General features: G+C 40.5%; 5 protein-coding genes across 7 annotated transcripts; 3 read left to right on the plus strand and 2 right to left on the minus strand.

Moving 5' to 3' along the window:
• Positions 1 to 4,978: 4,978 nt before the first annotated feature.
• Positions 4,979 to 6,843, minus strand: LOC106086855 (serendipity locus protein delta-like). Of its 2 annotated transcripts, XM_013251667.2 has the most exons (2): positions 5,630 to 6,843; positions 4,979 to 5,131 (listed from the first exon to the last, which is right to left on the minus strand). In XM_013251667.2, exons 1-2 carry the CDS (start codon positions 6,803 to 6,805, stop codon positions 5,123 to 5,125), a joined length of 1,185 nt encoding a protein of 394 aa, XP_013107121.2. In that variant the 5' UTR covers positions 6,806 to 6,843; the 3' UTR covers positions 4,979 to 5,122. The 2 variants fall into 2 exon arrangements, with proteins under 2 accessions (XP_013107121.2, XP_059218775.1); XM_059362792.1 differs by lacking the exon at positions 4,979 to 5,131 and having other exon boundaries at positions 5,148 to 6,843.
• Positions 6,844 to 8,006: 1,163 nt separating this feature from the next.
• Positions 8,007 to 13,078, plus strand: LOC131995145 (uncharacterized). Its single transcript, XM_059363208.1, has 2 exons — positions 8,007 to 12,874; positions 12,931 to 13,078. The coding sequence occupies exons 1-2, from the start codon at positions 8,765 to 8,767 to the stop codon at positions 12,985 to 12,987; spliced, it is 4,167 nt and encodes a 1,388-aa protein (XP_059219191.1). The 5' UTR covers positions 8,007 to 8,764; the 3' UTR covers positions 12,988 to 13,078.
• A 246-nt stretch (positions 13,079 to 13,324) lies between these two features.
• LOC131994796 (uncharacterized) lies at positions 13,325 to 14,437 on the plus strand. The gene has a single exon (XM_059361682.1). It carries the CDS (start codon positions 13,325 to 13,327, stop codon positions 14,435 to 14,437), a length of 1,113 nt encoding a protein of 370 aa, XP_059217665.1.
• A 1,871-nt stretch (positions 14,438 to 16,308) lies between these two features.
• Positions 16,309 to 17,048, plus strand: LOC106086861 (sex-regulated protein janus-A-like). Of its 2 annotated transcripts, XM_013251675.1 has the most exons (4): positions 16,309 to 16,404; positions 16,473 to 16,646; positions 16,703 to 16,827; positions 16,885 to 17,048. In XM_013251675.1, the coding sequence occupies exons 1-4, from the start codon at positions 16,350 to 16,352 to the stop codon at positions 16,975 to 16,977; spliced, it is 447 nt and encodes a 148-aa protein (XP_013107129.1). In that variant the 5' UTR covers positions 16,309 to 16,349; the 3' UTR covers positions 16,978 to 17,048. The 2 variants fall into 2 exon arrangements, with proteins under 2 accessions (XP_013107129.1, XP_013107130.1); XM_013251676.1 differs by lacking the exon at positions 16,309 to 16,404 and having other exon boundaries at positions 16,411 to 16,646.
• A 4,085-nt stretch (positions 17,049 to 21,133) lies between these two features.
• Positions 21,134 to 22,493, minus strand: LOC106086857 (serendipity locus protein delta). The gene has a single exon (XM_013251670.2). It carries the CDS (start codon positions 22,383 to 22,385, stop codon positions 21,225 to 21,227), a length of 1,161 nt encoding a protein of 386 aa, XP_013107124.1. The 5' UTR covers positions 22,386 to 22,493; the 3' UTR covers positions 21,134 to 21,224.
• Positions 22,494 to 22,847: the final 354 nt, after the last annotated feature.

A 22,847-nucleotide genomic window follows, 5' to 3' on the forward strand; every position in this document is an offset into this window, starting at 1 on the left:
ATTTTTTTTACAATTTGTACATTTTGGTACCGAAATTGGTACCTTTATGCAGATGCAGCTAGAGGTCTGAAATTTGGCATGTAGGTACAACTAGGAAATATTTGGTGGGTGACTAAATTTTCTATTCTAAATTTGTACATTTTGGTACCAAAAAGTGCAAAATAGTACGAAATAGCTTATCTCGTCTACAGTCAACAGGGATAGCTAGATTTAACCAATTTGACAAGCGTCTGTTCCCTGGTTAGGGGCGGATGGTGGTGAGCGTTGGATCTTGGGGCAAGCGTCTCGCCACAACGAGGGATATATGTGCAATCCCACAAAACCCATGCGATTGGGGCGCCCCCGGAAAACTGAGAACTACTATGAGAAACAAAGGAATAGTAGAAACGGACCCCCCAACGTTGACGACCCACGAAAACGAAAAAAGGACCATGATTTGCGGTTCTGCACCTGGAATGTCCGCACTCTTTATAGAGAAGGTGCAGTATACGCGCTGGCGGATGTATTAGAGAAGTACCAGACAGATATCACCGCCATACAGGAAGTGTGATGCACTGGGAATGGCGACACTACAACACCAAACGGCGACGAGCTATACTAAAGCTGCCATAACACAAGGCATGAATTTGGCTGTGGATTTGTGATTTCTGAAACACCTTGTCTCCAGTCAATTCTTCAACATCAGTCTTATATGTGCCCATGCTCCGACGGAAGACAAGCCGAGCAGACCAAGGATATTTTCTACGAGGGCCTAGAGAGAGAACATGACCGCTGCCCCGCCCATGATATTAAAATCGTCCTGGGTACCGGAAGCCTCCCCCAAGAAACCCATTCAGAATGAAGTCCGGAAATTCTAGCAAAGAATTAAACATCAAACCGATGGCTTTAGTGCAGGCACATCCTCCTGCAGAGACAAAAAAGGAAATCTGGTAACTGACACAGATAGCACGCTGAGGATATGGAAAGAACATTTTAGCCAACTGCTAGTGATCTACGTTGGCGGCGAAGATGATTCCGCAGAACTAATCAATGATGATGGTGTAGAATGTTTACCTCCTAGTCAGAATGAGGGCCAAGTAGCAGTGACACGACTAAAGAACAACAAGGCAGCAAGAGCAGACGGGTTACCCGCTGAACTATTTAAAACCGGAGGCGACACGCTAATAAGGCATATGCATCAGCTTATCTGCACAATCTGGCTAGAAGAACGCATACTCGATGATTGGAACCTCAGCATTCTATGTCCCGTACATAAGAAAGGAGACAACACGGAATGTGCCAACTAAAGAGGAATAAGTCTTCTCCCCATCGCATACAAGATACTCTCAAGCGTACTGTGTGAAAGATCAAAACTTAAAGTCAATGAGATAATTGGGTCCTATCAATGCGGCTTTAGACCTGGTAAATCCACCCTGGACTAGATATTCTCACTGCGCCAATCCTGGAAAAGACCCGAGAAGGACTAATCAACACCTACCATCTCTTTGTTGACTACAAAGCCTCTTTCGATACCCCTTTACGCTCAAAGGTATTTCATGCCTTGTCTGAGTTTGGTATCCCTGCAAAATTAATAAGACTCTGCAGGATGACACTTGCTGATACGCGTTCCTCAGCAAGAATAATTAATCAGTAAGAAAGAATCTCTCCGAACCATTTAATACCAAACGTGGTTTTAGACAACGAGACAGCTTATTGTGTGATCTCTTAAATATCCTGCTGGAAAAGATTATACGAGATGTAGATGTGAATAGATATGGCACACTAATCACAAGAGAACACATGCTACTCGCCTACGCCGACGACATCGACATCATAGGTCGGTCACCGGAAGTAGTAACTGCAGTAACTGAAAGAAACGAAAGAGAGTTAGTGAAAATGGGTCTGGCAGTAAATGAAGATAAGATGAAATGGATGGTTTCAACTCCCAAAAAGCCTTATACAACCGAGCAGATAAAGAAAATGGAGAAAGTTGGTAACCACAACTTTGAGACAGTCAGTAACTTTATCTACTTCGGCACCGCCGTAACCGAAACGAATGACACAACTTTTGAGATTAAACGAAGAATAATACTGGCAAACAGGTGCTACTTTGGATTAAGTAAACAGTTTAGAAACAAGGCCACCTCTTGACAGACGAAGATAACACTCTAGAAGACACCGATATTACCCGTGCTGTTATATGGTTCTGAAGCATGGGTGCTTGTGCGTAAAATATATGGACCAGTTTGCGTTAATGGAGAATAAAGGCGACATATGAACCACGAGCTATATGAGCTGTATGGCGACGATAGCATAGTCACACGCATCAAAATACAATGGCTGCGTTGCCTAGGTCATGTTGTCAGAATGGATTGGAAGCTACAGCAAAGAAGTCTTTTGAAGGCAAACACGGTAATACACGCAAACCGAGAAGACCAAAAGCCCGAGCAATCCCATGGCAGCCGGTTGTACGTACCGGATTGACCCGATGGACTTCTTCATCGGCAAGGGCTGCCGCCTCGGTGTATAACTCACTGCTACAACAACAACAACCAAAAGCCCGATGGAAAGATCAAGTGGTGGGAGACACCTCGAAACTTGGTGTCAGAGCCTGGAACGCTATTCTAGGTTCGGCTAGTGGAACAAATGTTCTTAAGTAAGAAAAGAATAATCGCAGTCCTGACAAAAATACGATTTGTCGTAACAAATCGTACCAGAAGTGCAATGAAACTGAAAAACATATTTCGGGCGACTAGAAGATTTTTTTGAAATTCATACATTACGTACCATAACGTATAAAATAGCACTTTCTTTGTGGATTAAGCTAGATATATGTACACGTTGATAGTATATATCGGCCTATTGGAAGATTTTTTTTTGAAATTCGTGCGTAAAAAATGTTGCTTTCTTTGCAATTTGATCTAAAGCTCTGAAGCTTGGGATACACGTACATCTTGACCGTATATAGTGGGCAACTCGAAGATTTTTTTTGAAATTCGTGCATTTTGGTGCTAAAACGTACAAAATCGTACTTTCTGTATGGATTGAGCTAGAGCTCTGAAATTTTGGATACAGGTACACCTTTAAAATATATATGGGCGAATACAAGATTTGTTTTGTAAATCGTAGATTAAGGTACTTAAATGTATAAAATAGTACTCTCTTTTTTAATAGAACGTCACTGAAGAGATCAGGGGATGCGATGGAAATGTCTAGCGAGCTGCTGCAGCCCATTGTAATCCTATTGGAGCACTCAATCTGTTGTGCTAAGGCTATGCCCCGCTTTTCGTTACCTAGGGAAGAATGTCATGAAACGTGATGCGCATTAGTCTTCTAGAATCAGACTATTATGGCCAGAGAATTAGCCCACTTATGTCGGGATAGTAAGCTTGGCCATTAACTGTGTCAAAACTGTCAACCGGTGGTATGTACACGTTGTATTATCTATTTCGGCAATACGGGCCTGACTTCTTTCCCCAGACACTCCATGTTGGGACCACTAGCGCCAGGCGCAGATGAGATGGGTCTATACTGCACGGAATGGTGTATCACGAAGGCCAATCCCTCCTCCCGAGCCTCGTAGGAGAATTTTCAAACCTTATGGACCACGTACAAAGCAATTGGCTGGTCTGTGGCAAGTATGCAGCGCCAGTGTGGTCTCGTCAGCTCTGTGACACGCAGTGGAATAATATTCAGATCTGTCAGAAAGCCGACCTCTGTACTGCGACGGGCTGTCTCCTCAATTCTCATGTGGACCACCTCCATCAGGAGACAAAGATACTACCAGTGCGAATACATAACTACATGCTGTCTAAGCAATACCTTTTGGGCTGTTATCGCAGAGACCATCCAAATCATCATCTTGTGGATGGGTATCCACCGCCCAGAAGCCTCAAGGTAGATCTACATGGTTCAGTGCTACAAGAGAGAACCTCTAGATCGAGCGGCATATCAAGCGGATCTAGGCAACATTCATGCAGACACTGTAGCAGATGCCGGCACGGGATGACTATGAGCATTACACAGGCTGGAACTTAAAGCTCCAATTTGAGTTGTGTTCCTCGTTAAAATGAGAAGCTTAGCTGGGAGCTACAGGGGCGCGTCCACAGGTTGCGGATAGTGGAATGCTCCATACGGAGTAGCTGTAACTGCAGATCGGAGCTAAAAGTTCAGGCTGTATGGTCCCCAAAGCTATCTCGTGATGGAGCTGGTGTTTTCCCTTTCACTCCTTGAAACAATTTGATATTATCAAATTTTCATCAAACGATTTTTTAAATGAAAAAGGAAAGCGTGAACAGAGAAACTAAAGAAATTTTTGCACAATGAATTGTCATGGCTTTCTTGTTTACATGATGTTGTTATAGCCACATTTGCATATGGAGGTGGCGGTCCTCTATAGGTGAGCAAGCTCGTTCCGGTATATAAGACCGATTGCCGCGGGAACGTTTTAGCCATTGGTTATTTAAAGGCCCCAATAGGCACTGAGTATTTAAACAAATGACGGCGTTGCCCGGCCTCTATCTGAGACTCTTCACTCAATAACGCTGATTGTTCGCGACAGCAACTACTGTTACTCCGTATAAAGCATTCCACTATGCGCAACCTCTAGACGCGCCCGATAGCTCCCAGCTTAACTTGTCATGATAATGATGAACACCAGACAGATCCGAGATCAAAGATCCAGCCGGGTGGTGCTCATGGCTTTCCTGTGCCGGTTTGTTTACTTGATTTTTACTATTTGTTTTTAGGGAAAAAGTGCAAATGAATTCCAGAACAAATGATTAGGCTATAACGATTAACTTTTAACTAATGCATCCAAAGTATCTATGAAACAAGAAATGTCTCCATGAACCGCATGTTATTATTACCCAAAAAGGTGGAGGTTAACTTAGTCGTTGACGTATTCATAGACACAATTCAGAAAGTTGGTCGCTCTGCAATAAAATAAAAGATTCGTATCTTGAGTAGAAAATATATAGTGCCATCGGCGGATTCTTCTGAATTTGAAGATTCATAGTGTGCTTGCGTGGTATTACAGCGGTCTTATATTTTTTGTTATTTGGAGACAGATTTCTAGTATATGCAACCAAAAGTCCCGTTCGAATTCCAGATCTTTTGTCTGATAGAAGTCCCGATCTGTTTGTCAGAGTTTCTAAAATGCAAAGAAAAAGCGTTAATTCAATATTTATTTAGGTGACCCTCACCTTATAAGCATTTTTTTATTCTACTTTAAGATAGTTAAGATTTAGGGAGTACGTAATTTTTATACTGTTTTGGGGCTCAAATGATTATAGTTGCAATATAATGCTGTGATACAAATCTAAAAGTGGGGCCTTAATTGAATGCCTCTAGCATTATTGTTCTTAATTCCTACAATTTATTAAAGTTAAGACTTATGTTAAAATTATTTCAAAGTTACTTCATGGACGTGCACCAAATGATAATCCAAGTTGTGTTGTGCGCTAAATATTTGGCCACAGATATGGCAGGGCTTTCGCAATTCATTAGTAACTTCTTCGTATTGGGTAAAGTTAGCTATACTCAGTGACTTTAGAATCACGTCATGTTCTTTTTCCATATGTTTGTTTAAGTTATCTTTACTTGTAAAATGCTGGTCACATATAATACAACCAAGTTTAGGTCCACTTACACTGGTCGAAGCTGTAGGTTGAAGCTGATGATCATAATTTGAGATTTGAGACTGATTGTAAGACTGTTGGGGGACATCATAATTTTGTGCATGATCATGTTGGTTATATTGAGTTTGAGAGGGCTCTTCGTTGTTTGTAATCGAAATACCAGCTTCAGGATGTGTACGTTTGTGAACTTTAAGAGTATATTTCTCAGTAAAAGTCTTTCCACAGTACTCACAACTATAGCGCGGCCTATCAGCGCGATGAGTGACCATGTGATGTCTGAACGTACGTTTTGTCTTAAATATCTGATTGCATATTTCACAACGCAAGGGCTTCTCCTCGGCTTCATGTTGAAGCTTGTGATTGTACAGAACTGTTGTTTGGGAAAAGCATAAGCCACATTTATCGCATTGATATTTCTTTGTGTCCATATGGACCTCCATATGCCGTATGGTGCTTATTTTTGTTGTAAATTCCTTATTACAAAAACGGCATTGGTTTTCACTTTTACCTTCGTGGATATTCATGTGCAACATTACATAGTCTTCATTCCTATGGCTAAATGAACACATATTGCAACTGAATTTTTTATGCACTTGAATAACATGTTTTTGATGACTTGTCCTATTCCTAAACCGCATTGCGCATAAGTTACACTGTATAGTTTCAGTATCACGTTTTAGTTCGCAACCATCATCATAATCATCGGAATCAGGTGTCTCTGCTCTATCTATTTGTCTAATCTGCTTGTTAAGGTTTATTTTGCGCTTCTTAGTATTTCTGCTCCCAATTACTTCAAATATTGTTTCAGCAATTTCACGGTCACTGATGTTGGCGTCATCGAAGAATTGGTCATCCGCAAACTCCTCCATGTAAGACATTTCAGCTTCGCATTCTGCCTCAATGTCGCTATCAATTGTTGTGACCGCCTTTTCCACTAAATTAGCAAGACATCTTTGTTTGCGTGTAAGTTGCACTAATGTCGTGTCGTAGTCCACAATTTGCATATAACAATATTTGCATAGCCATTCGCCACTAGTAAGGAGTAGTTGAAACTTTCCACATTTGGCCAAATGCAGGAGCACGGTTTTCACACTCTTCTTTGAAGAGGGGCACATAGCACTGTGAATTCTTTTATATGGCGATGAGTATTTTTTTCGACACAGAAAACATCGGGTATAATCCTCCATTGCACAAATTTCCAATTTTCTAAGTTGAAGTTCGTAATTAATTTGTTTACTTTCGGTTAGAGATGTAAAAACGAAAATCGATTAATCGACAAGAAAAGTCGATTGTTCGGTTAATCGGCACATTGTGTCGCCATGGAAAAGTCGATTATTTCACTTTTTTAAAACTGATTTTATAGCATTAATTCTAGGACCCGTCGTCGGGTTTCTAACAAACAGGCACCCGACGACGGACCCATTACCGACTTCAAGATTCGGAAGACTAGGATAGGTGAAACATTGGGCAGGGCAGCGGCAGGAGTCTCAATACAATCTAACGAACAGGGAGTCGACAATGGCACCATCACCTACTTACAGGAAGCCCATTTACTTAAGATTTGGAAGACTAAGATAGGCAAAGATCGTAGTATTGAAACATCAGACAGTACAGGGAATGGAAACTCAATACAACGACAGCCTCTCCCGGCAAACCAGAGTAGTTCTGGCTCAATTAAGTGCCGGCAGATGCAGCCGCTTGCAAAAAATATGTCCGATTGTAACCTAGGAAGAAGGCTCACAGATGTTGGGCACTATGTAGACGGGCCGTAGGCTCGAAATGGGGCCTGAATCCTAGGATAGTCTACTTTCTCTATAGGAACGTGATTAGAACAATTCTTACTGACGGCTCAGTATTTTGGTGGACTGCTTTAAAGAAAATATGCGAATATGTTGTCTTGGCATAGGCGGATCATTGAGGATCAAGTCCACTAGAGCACTGGAGACTACTTTAGATATCCGAACCATTTATATACAGATTAAGTGTGAGGCAGCCAATGCGGCTATGATACTTAAGGCGATGGGATAGTGGATTGAGGATGACAACAGCTCATATCATCGCGGTATAATCAAGGCGACGATAGGAAACCTGGAAGGAATGGACGAGGTATCCTGTCCGATACCTGAGATAAACCTTGAGTGCGAGGCACTACTGCCAGTAGCACAGTATTGGATTGACGGGATCCTAGTATTGCCATGTGGAAAATCATGTTTCACGGAAGGATCAAACTAGAGGACAGAGTGGGCCTGGGGGTCTACATTGAGAACCCAGGGACTGTGAATGTTTTAGACTGCCTGACCATGATACGGTCCTGCAAGCGGAGATCCGGGAGATCACAGAATGCGTGAGGTGGTGTGGTACTAACGCGAGGACGTCGAGTGTTGTCGTTTGAGGGCAACCCTGCTCGACGGTAACCCTGTTGTTGCAAAATGCTGGTGCAACTGTCAGCAATGAAGTACAATGGCTGAAATATCCCAAGCCAATTTGCGACATATCTTCATTTTGTTTATTGTTTTTGTTTATTTTTAAGCCAATTTTTTGTATAAATAGGCCCTTCTGGCAAATACTTGTTCTTTTCTATTCGTGATACCAAAAAAACATGTAAGTCGTGCTTTGCATTTTTTGTTGTAATTTTTATTGAACTTGTTAAAGTTTTAAAGTGTTAAATGTAAATTTTAACTTGAATCTTTATTTATTAATAGTGAATAAACAACACATTAACGTAACCTCACACCTTAAACACACACACACACATCAAATGTACAACCCTTATATTTAAAATACAAAACACATATCAAGCAAAATAAATATATCCAGCAGTTTCATCATTTCAAACATAAAGCCATACTTCAGTTTTGTTATTTTGGAAGGCCAACTGGTGTGAGACGTTTATTCATCGGTTCACGAAGAAAAGAAAAGCAACAATTTTATTCAATGTTTAAAGTCATTTTGTGTTATATGTTTGGCGGCAAGTAAACAACGTTAAAAAAAAAGCCGTGGACGGACGGACATTTTGTGTTATTTTAATGCAAAATTTATTTTGAAGAAGCCAGCCCTCAAATTTTTGCCAAATTTTGCATTAAAATCAAGCCAGCCTTTGTGTGAATTGTGTTACTTACCTTTGTGATCGAGATTCAGCCAAGTTTATGTCCAATTGTCAAGATCAGCCAAGAAGAACAAGCAGCAGAAGCACAAAAGGAACCCCGCCAGCCCGATATCAGCAATACGTCAGCGAAATGTCTGTCAACCACTCACCAAAGTCAGATACGCCAGCAAAAAGCCAACAAAGACAGCCACAGCTACAGCCAATGGACGGTACTACTCATGTCAATACGATTAATCCGCCTTCTCAATTACAGCACCAGAAAACTGCAGCCAATTCACCAGCCGGGACATCAAAACCTGTAAATGAAGTCGGTGAGTTCATGAAGCAAATGAGAGTGCAAATGGTGCAGATGCAGCGTCAAATGCAGGTAATGCAAAGTGAGTACATTGCATCAACGAAGAAGATGCAAGCACAACTTGTTAATACTGCCAAACAAGTGGAAACGCAGTTAGCCAATCAAATGACGTCGACGTCCGCATTACCTACATCGACGCTGCCACAGCCGCCATCAAATATGCCAGAACCAATACTGCCAACATCTCAGCCATCACTGCCACCACCAAATCAGTCACAATATCAGCCGCCACAGAATCTTCTACAACAGCCGCCACAACTGTCGCCTCTACAACAGCAAGTTTATCAGCCAACGCCACAATATCCGCCGCCATCACGGTCTATAAATTCGGATATGTCTGTCCACAATTCGTATCCACAAAGTTTTATATCTGTTCCACACAAGAAAATTTATCCTCTCCCCACATTTTCAGGTCTTCCAGAAGAATGGCAAACCTTTTATGAAGCGTACGAAAGCACCACAGCCGAATTTGGATATAACAGCCTCCACAACATTATGCGCCTCAGAGATGCTATCAAGGGTCGAGCCAGAGAAACCGTCGAATCGCTGCTAGGTAATTCTGCCAACGTCGACACCATTATACGAACGCTGCTTGAAACCTTTGGTCGTCCGGAACAGCTGATTAGAAGCCAAATTGAAAAGGTTCGTGCCATTCCACCTTTAGCCAATGACAACCTGGAAGCCCTGGTAAACTTCGCCAACAAAATCTCGAACATGGCCACATTTGTCAAGAACGTGAAGGGAGATCACCATCTTTCCAACCCTTCATTGTTGAGCGAACTGGTCGCTAAACTTTCCACAAGCCGCCAAATGCAGTGGGCCGAAAAATGCCTCCAATTACAACAACCAGCCACCATAGTTGACTTTGCAGAATGGCTATCAGTACTGCGTCGCCTGGCCAATATCGTCCATGACACCTTGCCGTCAACTTCGACCAATGCCGCATCAAACCGCCGCCATTTTGCTGCTACTGCACCGCCACCAAACCGAAAATACGTCAACGTCACTGTCAGCCAATGTCCAGTATGTAAGGGTGAGTGCACTAACATAAAACACTGTACAGAATTTTTAAACATGTCCATCGACAAAAGATGGAACACTATAAAAGGGCTCAAGATTTGTTTTTGTTGTTTAAAACGTGGACATCAAGTTAAATTTTGCCACACAAAACGCCGTTGTGGCGTTAATGATTGCCCAAAGCCACACAACAATTTATTGCACAGTACACTTTCACAATCACAACCGGAGCCAGCGACCGAGCCAACTCATTTGTCCACGACGGGTGGGACACAAAATAACCGCACGGTCACGTCCGAAGCACAACGACCACAAACCGAAAGACGAAATTGCCATGCAGCTCATTCTCCCGATAATGTGCTTTTCCAGATTTTACCCATAACTTTGTATGGGCAGCACAAAACAATAAGCACTTACGCCTTTATTGACGACGGCGCCAACGTTTCTATGCTGGATCTGGAAATAGCACGAGAACTTGAACTCCATGGAGAACCTGAGCACTTGGAGCTGCAATGGCTTAATACTCACCGCGTAACACAGAAAACGGAAAAAATTCGCGTGACCATCAGTGGAGTTGGCCAATTTAACAGAAAATACTTACTTTCCAATGTTTACGTTTCATCGGATATGTCATTGCCAGTACAGAGTTGCCACATAGCTCATTTTATGAAATCCCAAAAAAGTGACAAAATCGCCAATTTAAATATGCGGGATTATTCTAATGTTCAACCAAAAATGATTTTAAGCTTAACCCATTCCTTCCTAACAGTTCCCATTGAGACGCCTACACTTTTATCCGAATTTGGACCCATTGTGTCAACCACCAGATTAGGCGCTGTTATATATGGACCAATTCCTGGTGAAGAACCAACAAACATAAAGAGGGCTTTACACGTAAGGAAGTGTGTGTACCAAAATGATGTTTTGAAGGAGTTGAGCGATATGATGCGTGGTTATTTTGATGTGGAGACCCTTGGAACCAAAATACCCGTGGAACCTATAAAATCCAAAGAAGACGAGAGAGCAATGGGCATATTGGAAACAAACACAAAGCAAGTAAATGGCCGATATGAATGTTCGTTGTTGTGGAGAGAAGATGTGAGACCGATCCCTGACTCATACAACATGGCTTTGAATCGTTTGTACTCTGTGGAACGTAAGATGGCAAAAGACAGTGAGTATAAAATGGAATATTGCGATAAAATAGCAGATTATGTTAAAAAAGGATATTGCCGTAAATTATCGGATGAAGAAAAATCTATAATGCGCGAACGGACCTTTTATTTGCCCCATTTTGGTGTACTAAATCCAAATAAAAAAGGAATTCGGCTGGTTTTTGATGCGGCGGCCGAGGTTATGAACTTCTCATTAAACAAAGCCTTACTTCCTGGTCCTGACATTAATAACTCATTAATTTCAATTCTTTTTAAATTTAGAGAATCCCCCATTGCTGTATGTGGTGACATACAAGAGATGTTTCACCAGATCGCCATTGCCAGGAAAGACCAAGATAGCCAAAGATTTCTGTGGAGAGATGGCAATCCTGAGCAGCCTGTGGACACTTATGTTATGGAAAGGCTTATTTTTGGAGCCACCTGTTCACCAACCATTGCCCAATATGTCAAGAATAAAAATGCGACAAAATACATCGAAAAGTCACCAAGAGCCGTCCATGGTATCATCGAACGTCATTATGTGGATGATTATGTCGATTGTTTCGAAACTGAAGATGAAGCCCTTAATGTTGTTCGCGAAGTGGTAAGGATCCATAAATCCGGTGGTTTCCATCTTCGCAACATAATATCCAACAGTGAACGAGTGGCAATACTATGTGGTAATAATCCTGGCAATGGCGAGAACAGTGGCAACTTTCTTTTTGGTGACAGCATAGAACGGGTACTCGGTATTCATTGGGCACCAAAGACAGATGATTTTTGTTTTCATTTGCGTTTGGCCAAAGTGGACAAAAATATATTAAATTTTACAAAGGTGCCAACAAAAAGGGAGATGCTCGGCCTAAATATGTCCGTATACGACCCATACGGATTCCTGTGCGATTTTATGGTGACGTCAAAGGTGCTAATGCAGAAGGTCTGGAAATGTGGGGTAAGTTGGGACGAGCAATTGCCGTCAGAAATTTATAGCCAGTGGAAGTACTGGTTGGAGCAGTTATCGAGATTGGTGGAATTTAAGATTCCAAGATGTTACGCCGGTGGTTTTAGCAGCAGCAATGTTGATCTACATGTCTTTGTGGATGCAAGCGAAGAGGCTATGGCAGTTGTGGCATATTGGAGAGTGGTAAGTGTCAGTGGTGTTAAAGTGATGTTTGTAATGGGCAAAACAAGCTGTGCCCCGACACGGTATCACACAATACCAAAACTGGAATTGCAAGCTGCTGTAATGGGCGTTCGAATGAAAGAGGCCATATTAAAAAACCATTTGTGCTGTGTTAATAATGTTTTCTTTTGGTCAGATTCTTTTACGGTGATACAGTGGATTCGGTCAGATCACCGAAGATACAAGCAATATGTGGCAAATCGTGTGGCTGAGATATTGGACGGCAGCAGCATTGAACAATGGAGGTGGTGCCCTGGTAACGAGAACACTGCAGACGAAGGAACTCGCTCAAAACTGTTCAAGCCATATGAACCCGAAGGACGTTGGAAAAATGGACCAACGTTTTTGCTGAAGGCGGAATCGTATTGGCCGAGTGAGGTGCACAATCAAATGAAAAAGGATGAAAGTGGCTCAGAACTGCGATCCAAGCACAGAGTTCTGGTGGCTCAGAAGGTATGTTGGTGCATTCCAAATATTGATAATTTTTCCAATTACAGAAGGCTGAAACGGGCTATGGCATGGGTGTTCCGGTATGTGCAAAACATGAGGCGTAAAATCAAAGGTGAGGCGTTGTTCTTGTGTGATCTGTCCCTGGAAGAAGAAGAGAATGCCGTGTCTTATCTGTGCCGTCATGTGCAACGTCAACAATACGAAGACGAACTTGAGGACCTGAAAAAACAACACTCAGTGAGCCAAAGCAGCCAATTATTGTCGCTGAATCCCTTTGTTGGCCAAGATGGCTTAATTCGTGCGTCTGGGAGAATCCAAAATGCTGCCTTTTTGAATCTGGAAGCCAGGCAGCCCATAATTTTGCCGAAAAATCATCGGTTCACCAGGTTATTGGTGGAATTCTACCACAGAAAGTTCCTGCACATCAACACTGCCACTGCTATGAGCGAAATACGTCAAAAGTACTGGGTGCCATCACTGCGTCAACTATTAAATAGCATCCAGAGCCACTGTTCCGCCTGCAAACTTCGTCGAGCCAGGCCACGTCAACCCCAGATGTCTGCCTTACCGATGGAGAGGGTGACCCCATACGTTCGAGCCTTCACATACACAGGACTTGATTATTTTGGCCCAGTAAGTGTTGGAATCCGCCGTCAACGTGAGAAAAGGTGGGTTGCTCTTTTTACCTGCTTTACAACCCGTGCCATCCACCTGGAGATTGCCACAGACCTGTCCAGCGATGCTTGCCTGATGTGTATCCGCAACTTCATTAATAGAAGAGGTGTCCCTGTATCCATAAGAAGCGACAACGGGACCAATTTTGTTGGCATAGCAAAGGAATTACAAGGTATTGATATGTTTTTGGATACTAATAGTCTCTCTTCAGGTTTGACGGCATTGGGCATCAAATGGATATTCAACACTCCGTTGAATCCAAGTGAAGGCGGCGTATGGGAACGGCTTGTGCAGTCCGTGAAGAAGGCATTGTACATCATGTTGAAAGAGCAGGCTCCAAAGCTCGAAACGCTCCAATCGTTTCTAATCGAAGCAGAGAACATCATCAATTCGAGACCCTTGACTCATCTACCTGTGACTCCCGAAGACCCGGAACCATTGACCCCGAATCATTTTCTGCTTGGGTGCACTAATTCAACCCAAACTCCGGCACCATATGAGCCCAGATTGATGTGTCTTCGAAAGCAGTGGCGTGTGGTGCAGAACTTAAAGAACGGCATGTGGCATCAATGGCTGCGTGAATATCTTCCTGAGCTGACGAGAAGGACGAAATGGTGTTTGCCATCACAACCGTTGGACGTGGGCTGCCTTGTTTTTATTTGTGACCCAGATCTTCCAAGAAGCCAATGGAAAAGAGGGCGTGTCATCGAGCTCCATCGCGGCAAAGATGGTGTAGCACGTTCAGCCGAAGTGCGCACAGATGTGGGTGTCTACCGCCGTCCTGTTTCCAAGTTGGCCATACTAGACGTTGAAGACTCTGCTGGTGAAGGTGAAGCCTCCCCCTCTGGGTCAGTTCACGGGGGTGGGGATGTCGTTTGAGGGCAACCCTGCTCGACGGTAACCCTGTTGTTGCAAAATGCTGGTGCAACTGTCAGCAATGAAGTACAATGGCTGAAATATCCCAAGCCAATTTGCGACATATCTTCATTTTGTTTATTGTTTTTGTTTATTTTTAAGCCAATTTTTTGTATAAATAGGCCCTTCTGGCAAATACTTGTTCTTTTCTATTCGTGATACCAAAAAAACATGTAAGTCGTGCTTTGCATTTTTTGTTGTAATTTTTATTGAACTTGTTAAAGTTTTAAAGTGTTAAATGTAAATTTTAACTTGAATCTTTATTTATTAATAGTGAATAAACAACACATTAACGTAACCTCACACCTTAAACACACACACACACATCAAATGTACAACCCTTATATTTAAAATACAAAACACATATCAAGCAAAATAAATATATCCAGCAGTTTCATCATTTCAAACATAAAGCCATACTTCAGTTTTGTTATTTTGGAAGGCCAACTGGTGTGAGACGTTTATTCATCGGTTCACGAAGAAAAGAAAAGCAACAAGTGTGAACATCTTTACGAACAGTAAAATTGCCATAACGGCAAAAATAACCAGGACGGTAAGGTTGGAAACAGTCTTGCAGTGTGAGGAGATTAACGCCTTCTCTGAGGATGTCAATATCCCCATCTTTTTAATGCCGGGCCATAACGGAGTAAGGGGGAATGAAAGGGCAAACGATTCGACGGTGAATACCAGAGAACTGCCGGCAATAAACTTGGTTAACCCGATGCCTTTCGGGTCGACACAGTCGGAGTTAAGGGCGTTGGCGACGAATGCACAAGCAACCCCGTGAAACAGCGCAACGGTCGGTAGGACGGCGAAAATCATATGGGGGGGAACCAGATCGTGAGAAGACGAGGTTATTACAGAAAGAAAGTAAGGAGGAGGACAGTAAAGCTATTGGCATCATGACGGGACACATAGGACTACGAGGTCACTTATGTAAAGTCGGTGCGGCAAGTGATAGCATGTGGGGACGATGATGAGACGTTGGAGCATTTCCTTTGTCATTGCTCGGCTTTCGCGTTAAACAGATACCGGCACTTAGGTGAAGACATAATACCAGATATGAAACAACCACGGAATTCCTAACCTAAAAAGGTAAAGTCATTAGCTGATGGATTTTCTAATTCCAGAGGTATGCAAATCCCACTAGAAAGCCATATGCTTTGTTTGGATTGTAAAAGTTTTTTATATTTTGTTTATTTTTTCACATTTTTATTGTTTGAATCTATAGTTTACACGTTTATGATCATGAATCTTTTGATCTTGTAGCTGTTACACATGAGAATGCAAATAAAAACTAAAATGTCATTTAGGAAGTGCCAAGAAATTTGACAGCTTAAACCCCGTTTACACTGCTCATTAAATCCGGATTTAATACTATCGTCAGCTGATTATATAAAGGTAGAACAGATGATCGAGCCATTAAATCCTAATTTAAAGTGCAGTGTAAACGGCGGTTTAGTGGGAATTCGCGCCACCATTCCTACAGGGATGTAAAGTTGATTTCGTTGTTGTTGGGCTAATGACTTTACCTTGTATAAATTTGCCTAGCGTAAATTCTCACAAGAATATCAAATTTCTTGACGCTTCCTAACTGGCATTCTTGTTTTTATTTTCATTAGCATGTGTAGCAGCCACAAGATCAAATGATTTATGATTATAAAGGTGAAAATACACATATAAACAAATAAGATGTGGAAAAACTAAATGCGAAAAAGCAACAAAATGTGAAAAAAATTAAAATCCAAACCAAGCATTTGACGTTCTAGTGGGAGTTGGACACAACTCTGGAATTGGACAATTCCATCAGCTGGGCAAGTGACCTTACCTTCTTTAGTGAACCCTGATCTTGCATAATCCCTAAATCATTGTGGCCATGTTAAAAACAGCTGTTCATCGAATTTTATTTCGTACATTTTCAACAGGATATCGTAAGTTTTGAAATAAAATTAATGTAGTACCATATACATGTGTAGAAAATTGAGGCAGTAAATTAAAGATTTCAGAAATTGCAATAAAATGTCTGATCCCAAGTTAGAAGCTGTGCAAGAGAGTGATATAGAGGAGGGAATTTTTAAATATGTCCTCATTAAGGTTTACGGCAAGCAACAAGCTGATGGAACGGAGCCGTCTAAGCTGATTGTAAGGGGCTATGGTGATTGTCAGTGGCATTGTAAGATAAAATGATTGTATCATTAAAAAAAATAACTAATTTAAAATTTCTTGAAGCTGATATCTACGAACGCGCGAGCACTTCGTGTCAAGGTTTGGGTTTGGATACAGAATGTCTAGGTGGCGGCAGAATTGAACACAATCCTTCAGCAAAACTTATTAAAGTGTATGGATATTCTCAGGTTAATTATTTAAAATTTACAATTTTATTTTGGAGTAACAAATTTTTAATTTTTTAGGGGTATGGTAAAGCCGACCACGCACAGACAAGAGATATTCTCCTTAAAACATATAAGAATTACAACATTGAGATTTCAGACGAGGGATACTAACTATTGGAAGGAATTTCGTCTATAGTTGGTATTGTTAAAAATAAAATATATGTAGCATATGGTCAAACAAACAGCTATCGTTAATCTTTTTCAATTATAAACGTTTAAGGCTACATATTCTTCTGATCATTTTACTAAATCATTAAACAGTTATCCCTGGCACGGGATAACTATGAGCACCACAGAGGCTGGAACAGTGAGGTTCGATCTGTGTGGTGTTCATTGCTGTTACGAAAAGCTTAGCTGCGAGCTACCGAGCGCGTCCACAGGTTGCGGATAGTGAAATGCTCCATACGGTGTAGCTGCAACGGCAGTTGGGTGCACTCAGCGGTATAAAGCGGAGAGTCTCAGTGAAAGGCCAGGCTGCACCGGCCTTTTTATGAAAATATTAAAAGATAATTGAAGCAATAAAAGACTATCCAGCTAACATGCTTTCGCAACAATTTGCATAACAATATACACCGTTAGAGCTAATTACAATATTAAATACCTTAGTATTTAATATAATGTTAAAAAGTCATGTAGTTTAGTACGTTGATAGCCTAACATGTCTTGTGGTGTTTCTTAAATGAAGTTAAATTTTTGAATCCCTTATACTAAATAAAGTTTGAAGCCATTATAAATACGAGATTATCAGATATGCTTGCAAATCAATTCTTATTTTTAAAATCTACGCGATTGATATTCCTTCATTTGCAGATTGGTTTTTGTAGGAGTTCATCGTTTTCTATATAGATGAAACCATGAACTCCTACAAAAACCAATGTATAAAACTGAAATATAAAATATTTAAAAGCAGGGGCTTCAATAAGATAATCTGACTCCATGAAGTTGGGAAAAAACTAACGAGACGACGAGATATTTAAAACAAATACTCAATGCTGGGTAGCCCGTCTACAAAAAATTTATGTTTCATATCTACACCATCAAAAATAAGTAATACAGACACATTATTCCCATTAATGTATATTCAAGGCCTAACAATGCTATTAACATTTCGTTCGTAACATCGAAAATCGAATTGTTGGGTTTTGCAACAAAAAATTGCTTGTTATTAACCCATTTTCGACAGATGTTGCGTTTTCGCATCAGTGACATAGCGACCATTATTTGCATGTGTGATTGACTATATGTTAAGAAATTATATTGAAAAAATTAATATTACAGATGGCTCTGACTCTACAGAATAATAAAGGAATAATAATTTTTACAAAATATTGTCTGGGGTATCTTTATTATAAATTTTCGTAAAAAAAAACCAAGAAAAATTTTTTTTCGGAAATAATGGAAAAAGTTGCACTTTCTTACAACTTTTATATTTTGATGGTAAAAGTGATATGTGTCATAATATTAACTTTAGTACATTTAAAAAAGGAAAATTTAAAAAAAATATGTATATTTTTTAAAATTTATTTTTCATTATAAATATAGTGTCTGACCTATCTTTTTTCCCAACCCCAATTTTTAGGGAATTAAAATACATAAAAACACCTAGTTAAAGCGATTGCACCGTAAGAAGTGGTAGTGGTCTAAAATGGGTTAAGTTAAACCTATTTACATTTCCTTTCAATAAATGCTTCGTCCCTTCACGATCCGGATCACCCCATAGGAGTTTCGCGTCCTACTGGACGCCCTTAACTCGGACTGCGTCAACCCGAAAGGCTTCGGTTTAACCAAGTTTATTGACGGCATTCCAAATCTGTTATTCCCCCTTACTCCGATATGGCCCGGCATCCAAACGATGCGGTTTATGCCATCGTTAGAAAAAGCGTTAATCTTCTTTTTACACTGCAAGAAATTTCATGACCTTGCTCTCCTGGTTGTTATTGCCATTATGACCATTTTATTATCCGTAAAAATATTCACATTCAACGTCCTCGCGTTAGCGCCAGATCACCTCAATCATTCCGTGATCGCCCGGATCTCCGCCTGCAGGACCGTCGTCGTCGCCGTAGACACATTTTCATGTGAAGGTGGCGATCCTCATCAATCTCCTGTAGGTGAGCAAGCTCGTTCCGGTCCAAAGGACCGATCGTCGCGGGAACAGGTGGTAATTGGTTATGAAATGGCGCCAATAACTCGCCTTGTCATATCGAGCATCATATGCACTCAGTATTTATGCAAGGCCGGTGCCACCCGACCTCTCACTGAGACTCTCCGCTCGATACCGCTTATTGTCCGCGACTGCCGTTGCAGCTACTCCGTATTAAGCATTCATTCATTTTTTATTAATCAGACATCGCTTATCCGGGCTTTACATTGATCAATCTAGAAATTTTCAAGTTTTCATATACAAAAATTAATATTCAAATCTAATAAAATACTATCACTAAATAAATAACTACCAAATTCATTGAATGTAAAAGAATTGTTTTTAAAAAAAATTATCATCAGTAAAAAAGATATCATCAGTGATGAAAACGAATTCAATTGAAATGCCTATAAGAAATGTTGGATTAGCTTAGACTCAATACTAGTAGTACACAAGCGTATTACAAATGATGTTTCAAATACAACATGACTGAAACTTTCAATAAGAATTTGAGAATTGCGGGTTGAATTCAATGATTGAAAGAAAGTAAGAAGGTAACTGGTTTCACCGTACTTAAGGATATTGAAGAAACAGCTGAGAAATTGAGAAACTGCTCAAAAGAACACCCAAGTAATTGTTTACCATAGTATTCGTAGTCTCGTCTTCAATGACGACCATAAACGAACCGTAGTATGCCATGGAAACACTTTTGAAGCTTAAGCAGATTAGTCCTATTGGATTCGGGATATACCTCAGCGCCATATAATACCAAAGGCAACTGCAACGAATGAGCCAACGTATATTTTATTTATGTGCGTAAAATAACATTCAAATTGTAGAGCTTCTTAAGTATAAAATTTAGTTTGGAGCAGATATGTGCAATGTGCAAGAAAAATACAATATCAGAGTCAATTACAAAGACCAAACTCGTCCAATATTTTCATCAAGATTTGAGATGCAGCTTTCTAACATACCAGAGTCTGTTGTACTTAACAAATGAAAATCATCGGCATATATTGCTAGGTCTACATGTTGTACACAAGAACGAACGTCGTTAACATAGAGCATGAACAAAATTGATCTCAAGACAGATCCTTGGGGTACACCAGTAGAAATAGAATTAACATTAAAAACACAATCATGGCAGACTACATACTGCGAGCAATTTGATGAAAAATGATATAAGAAGTCTACAAGAGGTATGTGACAAATTCAAATTGTTAAAAGGATTTAAAAAAAGAGTGCCATGGTCAACAGAATCGAAATCTTTGCTGAGGTCAAGTGCGGCAAGAATACAGGGATTGCCTTTATCAACAGCGCGCCTGATCTCATCAGTAAGTTTGACCATAAGAGATGTGGTACTGTGGTGTTTTCTAAAAACCGATTGTTTTCTAAAAAACGATTAAGATCGTGTTTTTTCGATTATTATTATTTCAAATGCCTTTATTTGGCTAAAAACAGGTACGTAGTTAGATGTAGAAGAAGTAAAGTAATTATTCAACAAAATAGGATCTACATATATCACTGTTGTTATCACATATAACCGAATCAAGACTAACGGTAGAGCGTTTTTTAGACCACCATTCTTTCGAATCTGTGGAACCAGTAAAAAATCGAGCTTCCCGTGACAGCAATGAATACCACACAGATCGCATCTCTGTTCCAGCCTGTGTGGTGTTCACAGCTATCCTGTGCCGAACCTGCAGGGCCGCATTATGATCAGGCAGTCTAAAACGGATCGCAGTCCCTGGGTTCTCAATGCAGATCTCCAGGCCCACTCTGTCCTCTAGCTTTTATCCATCCGTGTAACATGATTTTCTAGATGGCAATACAAAGGTTCCATCAATCCAAGACTGTGCCACTGGTAGCAGTGGCTCGCACTCGACCTCAAGTGTCGTCTCAGGTATGCGATGGAAAACCTCTTTCCTTCCTTCCAGGTTTCCTATCATCGCCTTGATTGTACCGCGATGGTATAGCCGCAGTGGCTGCTTGAATGAATGCAATATGTCACTTTTTATTTATTTTCCGTTCATAGATATTCCTTAGTTCTTCAAGACTATGGCTGCAAATAGAAAACATTTGTTGATGGATACTACTGTTTTTTAAGATTTTACAAATTAATAGTTTTATTCTGATTCTCATTTTATTGAAAACACTTATTATTGAAGTTCTTACTCTAGGACATTTTAAAATAAAAATGTAATAACTAAATTATTTAGGTGTCCATCACCACATCGTGTTCATTTTGCATGTGCTCGTTAAATAAATCTCGCATTAGGAAGATGTCATGGCAAATGACACAAGTAAACAATACTTGATCTTGTTCCTCAGGAAGCTTCTGTTTTTTCTTCGGCGTTTCAATTTCCTCATCCTTGTGATGGGTCTGGTTGTGCATTTTTAGAGTGTATTTATCAACGAATATTTTTCCACAATTCTCGCAGCTATAGCGTGGTCTATCGTCCTGATGTGTTACCATGTGCCTTTTGTATGTCCGCTTGGTTTTAAAGCTTTGGCTACAAATAGAGCAAATAAGAGGATTGTCTTCGGCTTCATGCTGTAAACGATGATTGAAGAAAACAGTTGACTGAGAAAAGAACATCCCACAGCGCTCGCATTGGTGTTTTTTTTTGTCAAAATGTATTTCCATATGACGAATTACATTTGCACGCCTGGCGTATTTTTTGTCACAGAAACTGCACTCCGTCTCCGTCTTGCCATTGTGAATGTTCATATGGAGAACCAAATACTCCTCATTCCTAACCTGAACGCCACACTCACTACATGTAACTCGAGTCTTATGATCATTATCCAAATGAAAATTTAGGGCCTTCTTGTTAGCCACCTTTATATTACAAACTTGGCACGTATAACCCTGCTCTCTGTCCACTTCATCATCATAATCATCGTCCTCTTCATTATCGTAATCGCCCTCAACGGTTTCAGACTCCTCTATTATGTTGTCACTATCGAAAGCGTTATCTTCAGTAACATCATCTTCCTCTTCAAAGTCGCTTCCCTCGACTAATTCCACTAGCTGATTGCTCTCATTTGAACTGTTGGTGGATTGAACATTTTCCGGCCTTAAAACAATTGTCTTCACGCCCTTAATTCGACTATTTATTTTTTCTGTAAGACTTTTTTGTACCTCCAGAAGTTCTACTACAAGGCAATCATAACGTATGAGTTCCTTGTAACAAGCAACGCAGACTCTGGCTTTTGCAGGCACATTAAACGTCACTTTGATTACCCTGGAAATATGTCTTATTATATCCAATATAGTCTTCTTCGACTTTGGAGCCTTTGCCTTGTATACTTCTTCAATGTGTAAAGCTTTGTAATTTGTCTCCTGGCATAAATGACACATCGGACGTTCCATTTTGCTAACATATATTGAGGAACGTCGCTTGAAAACGTAAAATTTATTTTATTCTGTGTTTATAGCTTGCAGATACTAAATCGTCGATTTTCGATTATATGTATTAGGTTGTGTGCCAATTGATAACAATTTACTATGGTGAGATAGAAAACTGCTGTGGTGAATACTTTTTTCGATAGGTGAGAAAAAATGTACATTTTGTTGTGCCACACCATGGTAGAATCCAAGTCGGATTTAAAAAGGTGGTCTCACGCGAGCACCTGTTAACAGCCGGCCAGATTTGACAGTATTAAGATTTCAGATTGTTGTTTGCCATCTCTTTGTTGTTATCTTCTTTCTCGCATATTCTCTGCTTATGTACATACACGCACACGAATTTCCTTGTGTGTGTTGGCAAAACGTCGATCAGCTTGATGACAATTTGGCGGATTGCTCCATATGATTTGTGGTTGTTGTACAAAT

The sequence above is a fragment of the Stomoxys calcitrans genome, chromosome 2, assembly GCF_963082655.1.
Source record: "Stomoxys calcitrans chromosome 2, idStoCalc2.1, whole genome shotgun sequence".
In the NCBI taxonomy this organism is placed as follows: Eukaryota; Metazoa; Arthropoda; class Insecta; order Diptera; family Muscidae; genus Stomoxys; species Stomoxys calcitrans.

What these genes read in the sequence shown, in the direction of transcription:
- LOC106086861 (XM_013251675.1), top strand. Translation starts at nt 16,350, where the DNA reads ATGTTAAAAACAGCTGTTCATCGAATTTTATTTCGTACATTTTCAACA. An exon ending in TGGTGATTGTCAGTGGCATT is followed by an intron (nt 16,647 to 16,702) that starts GTAAGATAAAAT and finishes AATTTCTTGAAG; the next exon opens with CTGATATCTACGAACGCGCG. An exon ending in AAGTGTATGGATATTCTCAG is followed by an intron (nt 16,828 to 16,884) that starts GTTAATTATTTA and finishes TTAATTTTTTAG; the next exon opens with GGGTATGGTAAAGCCGACCA.
- LOC131995145 (XM_059363208.1), top strand. Translation starts at nt 8,765, where the DNA reads ATGTCCAATTGTCAAGATCAGCCAAGAAGAACAAGCAGCAGAAGCACA. An exon ending in GATCCAAGCACAGAGTTCTG is followed by an intron (nt 12,875 to 12,930) that starts GTGGCTCAGAAG and finishes TTCCAATTACAG; the next exon opens with AAGGCTGAAACGGGCTATGG.
- LOC131994796 (XM_059361682.1), top strand. Translation starts at nt 13,325, where the DNA reads ATGAGCGAAATACGTCAAAAGTACTGGGTGCCATCACTGCGTCAACTA.
- LOC106086855 (XM_059362792.1), bottom strand. Translation starts at nt 6,805, where the DNA reads ATGGAGGATTATACCCGATGTTTTCTGTGTCGAAAAAAATACTCATCG.
- LOC106086857 (XM_013251670.2), bottom strand. Translation starts at nt 22,385, where the DNA reads ATGGAACGTCCGATGTGTCATTTATGCCAGGAGACAAATTACAAAGCT.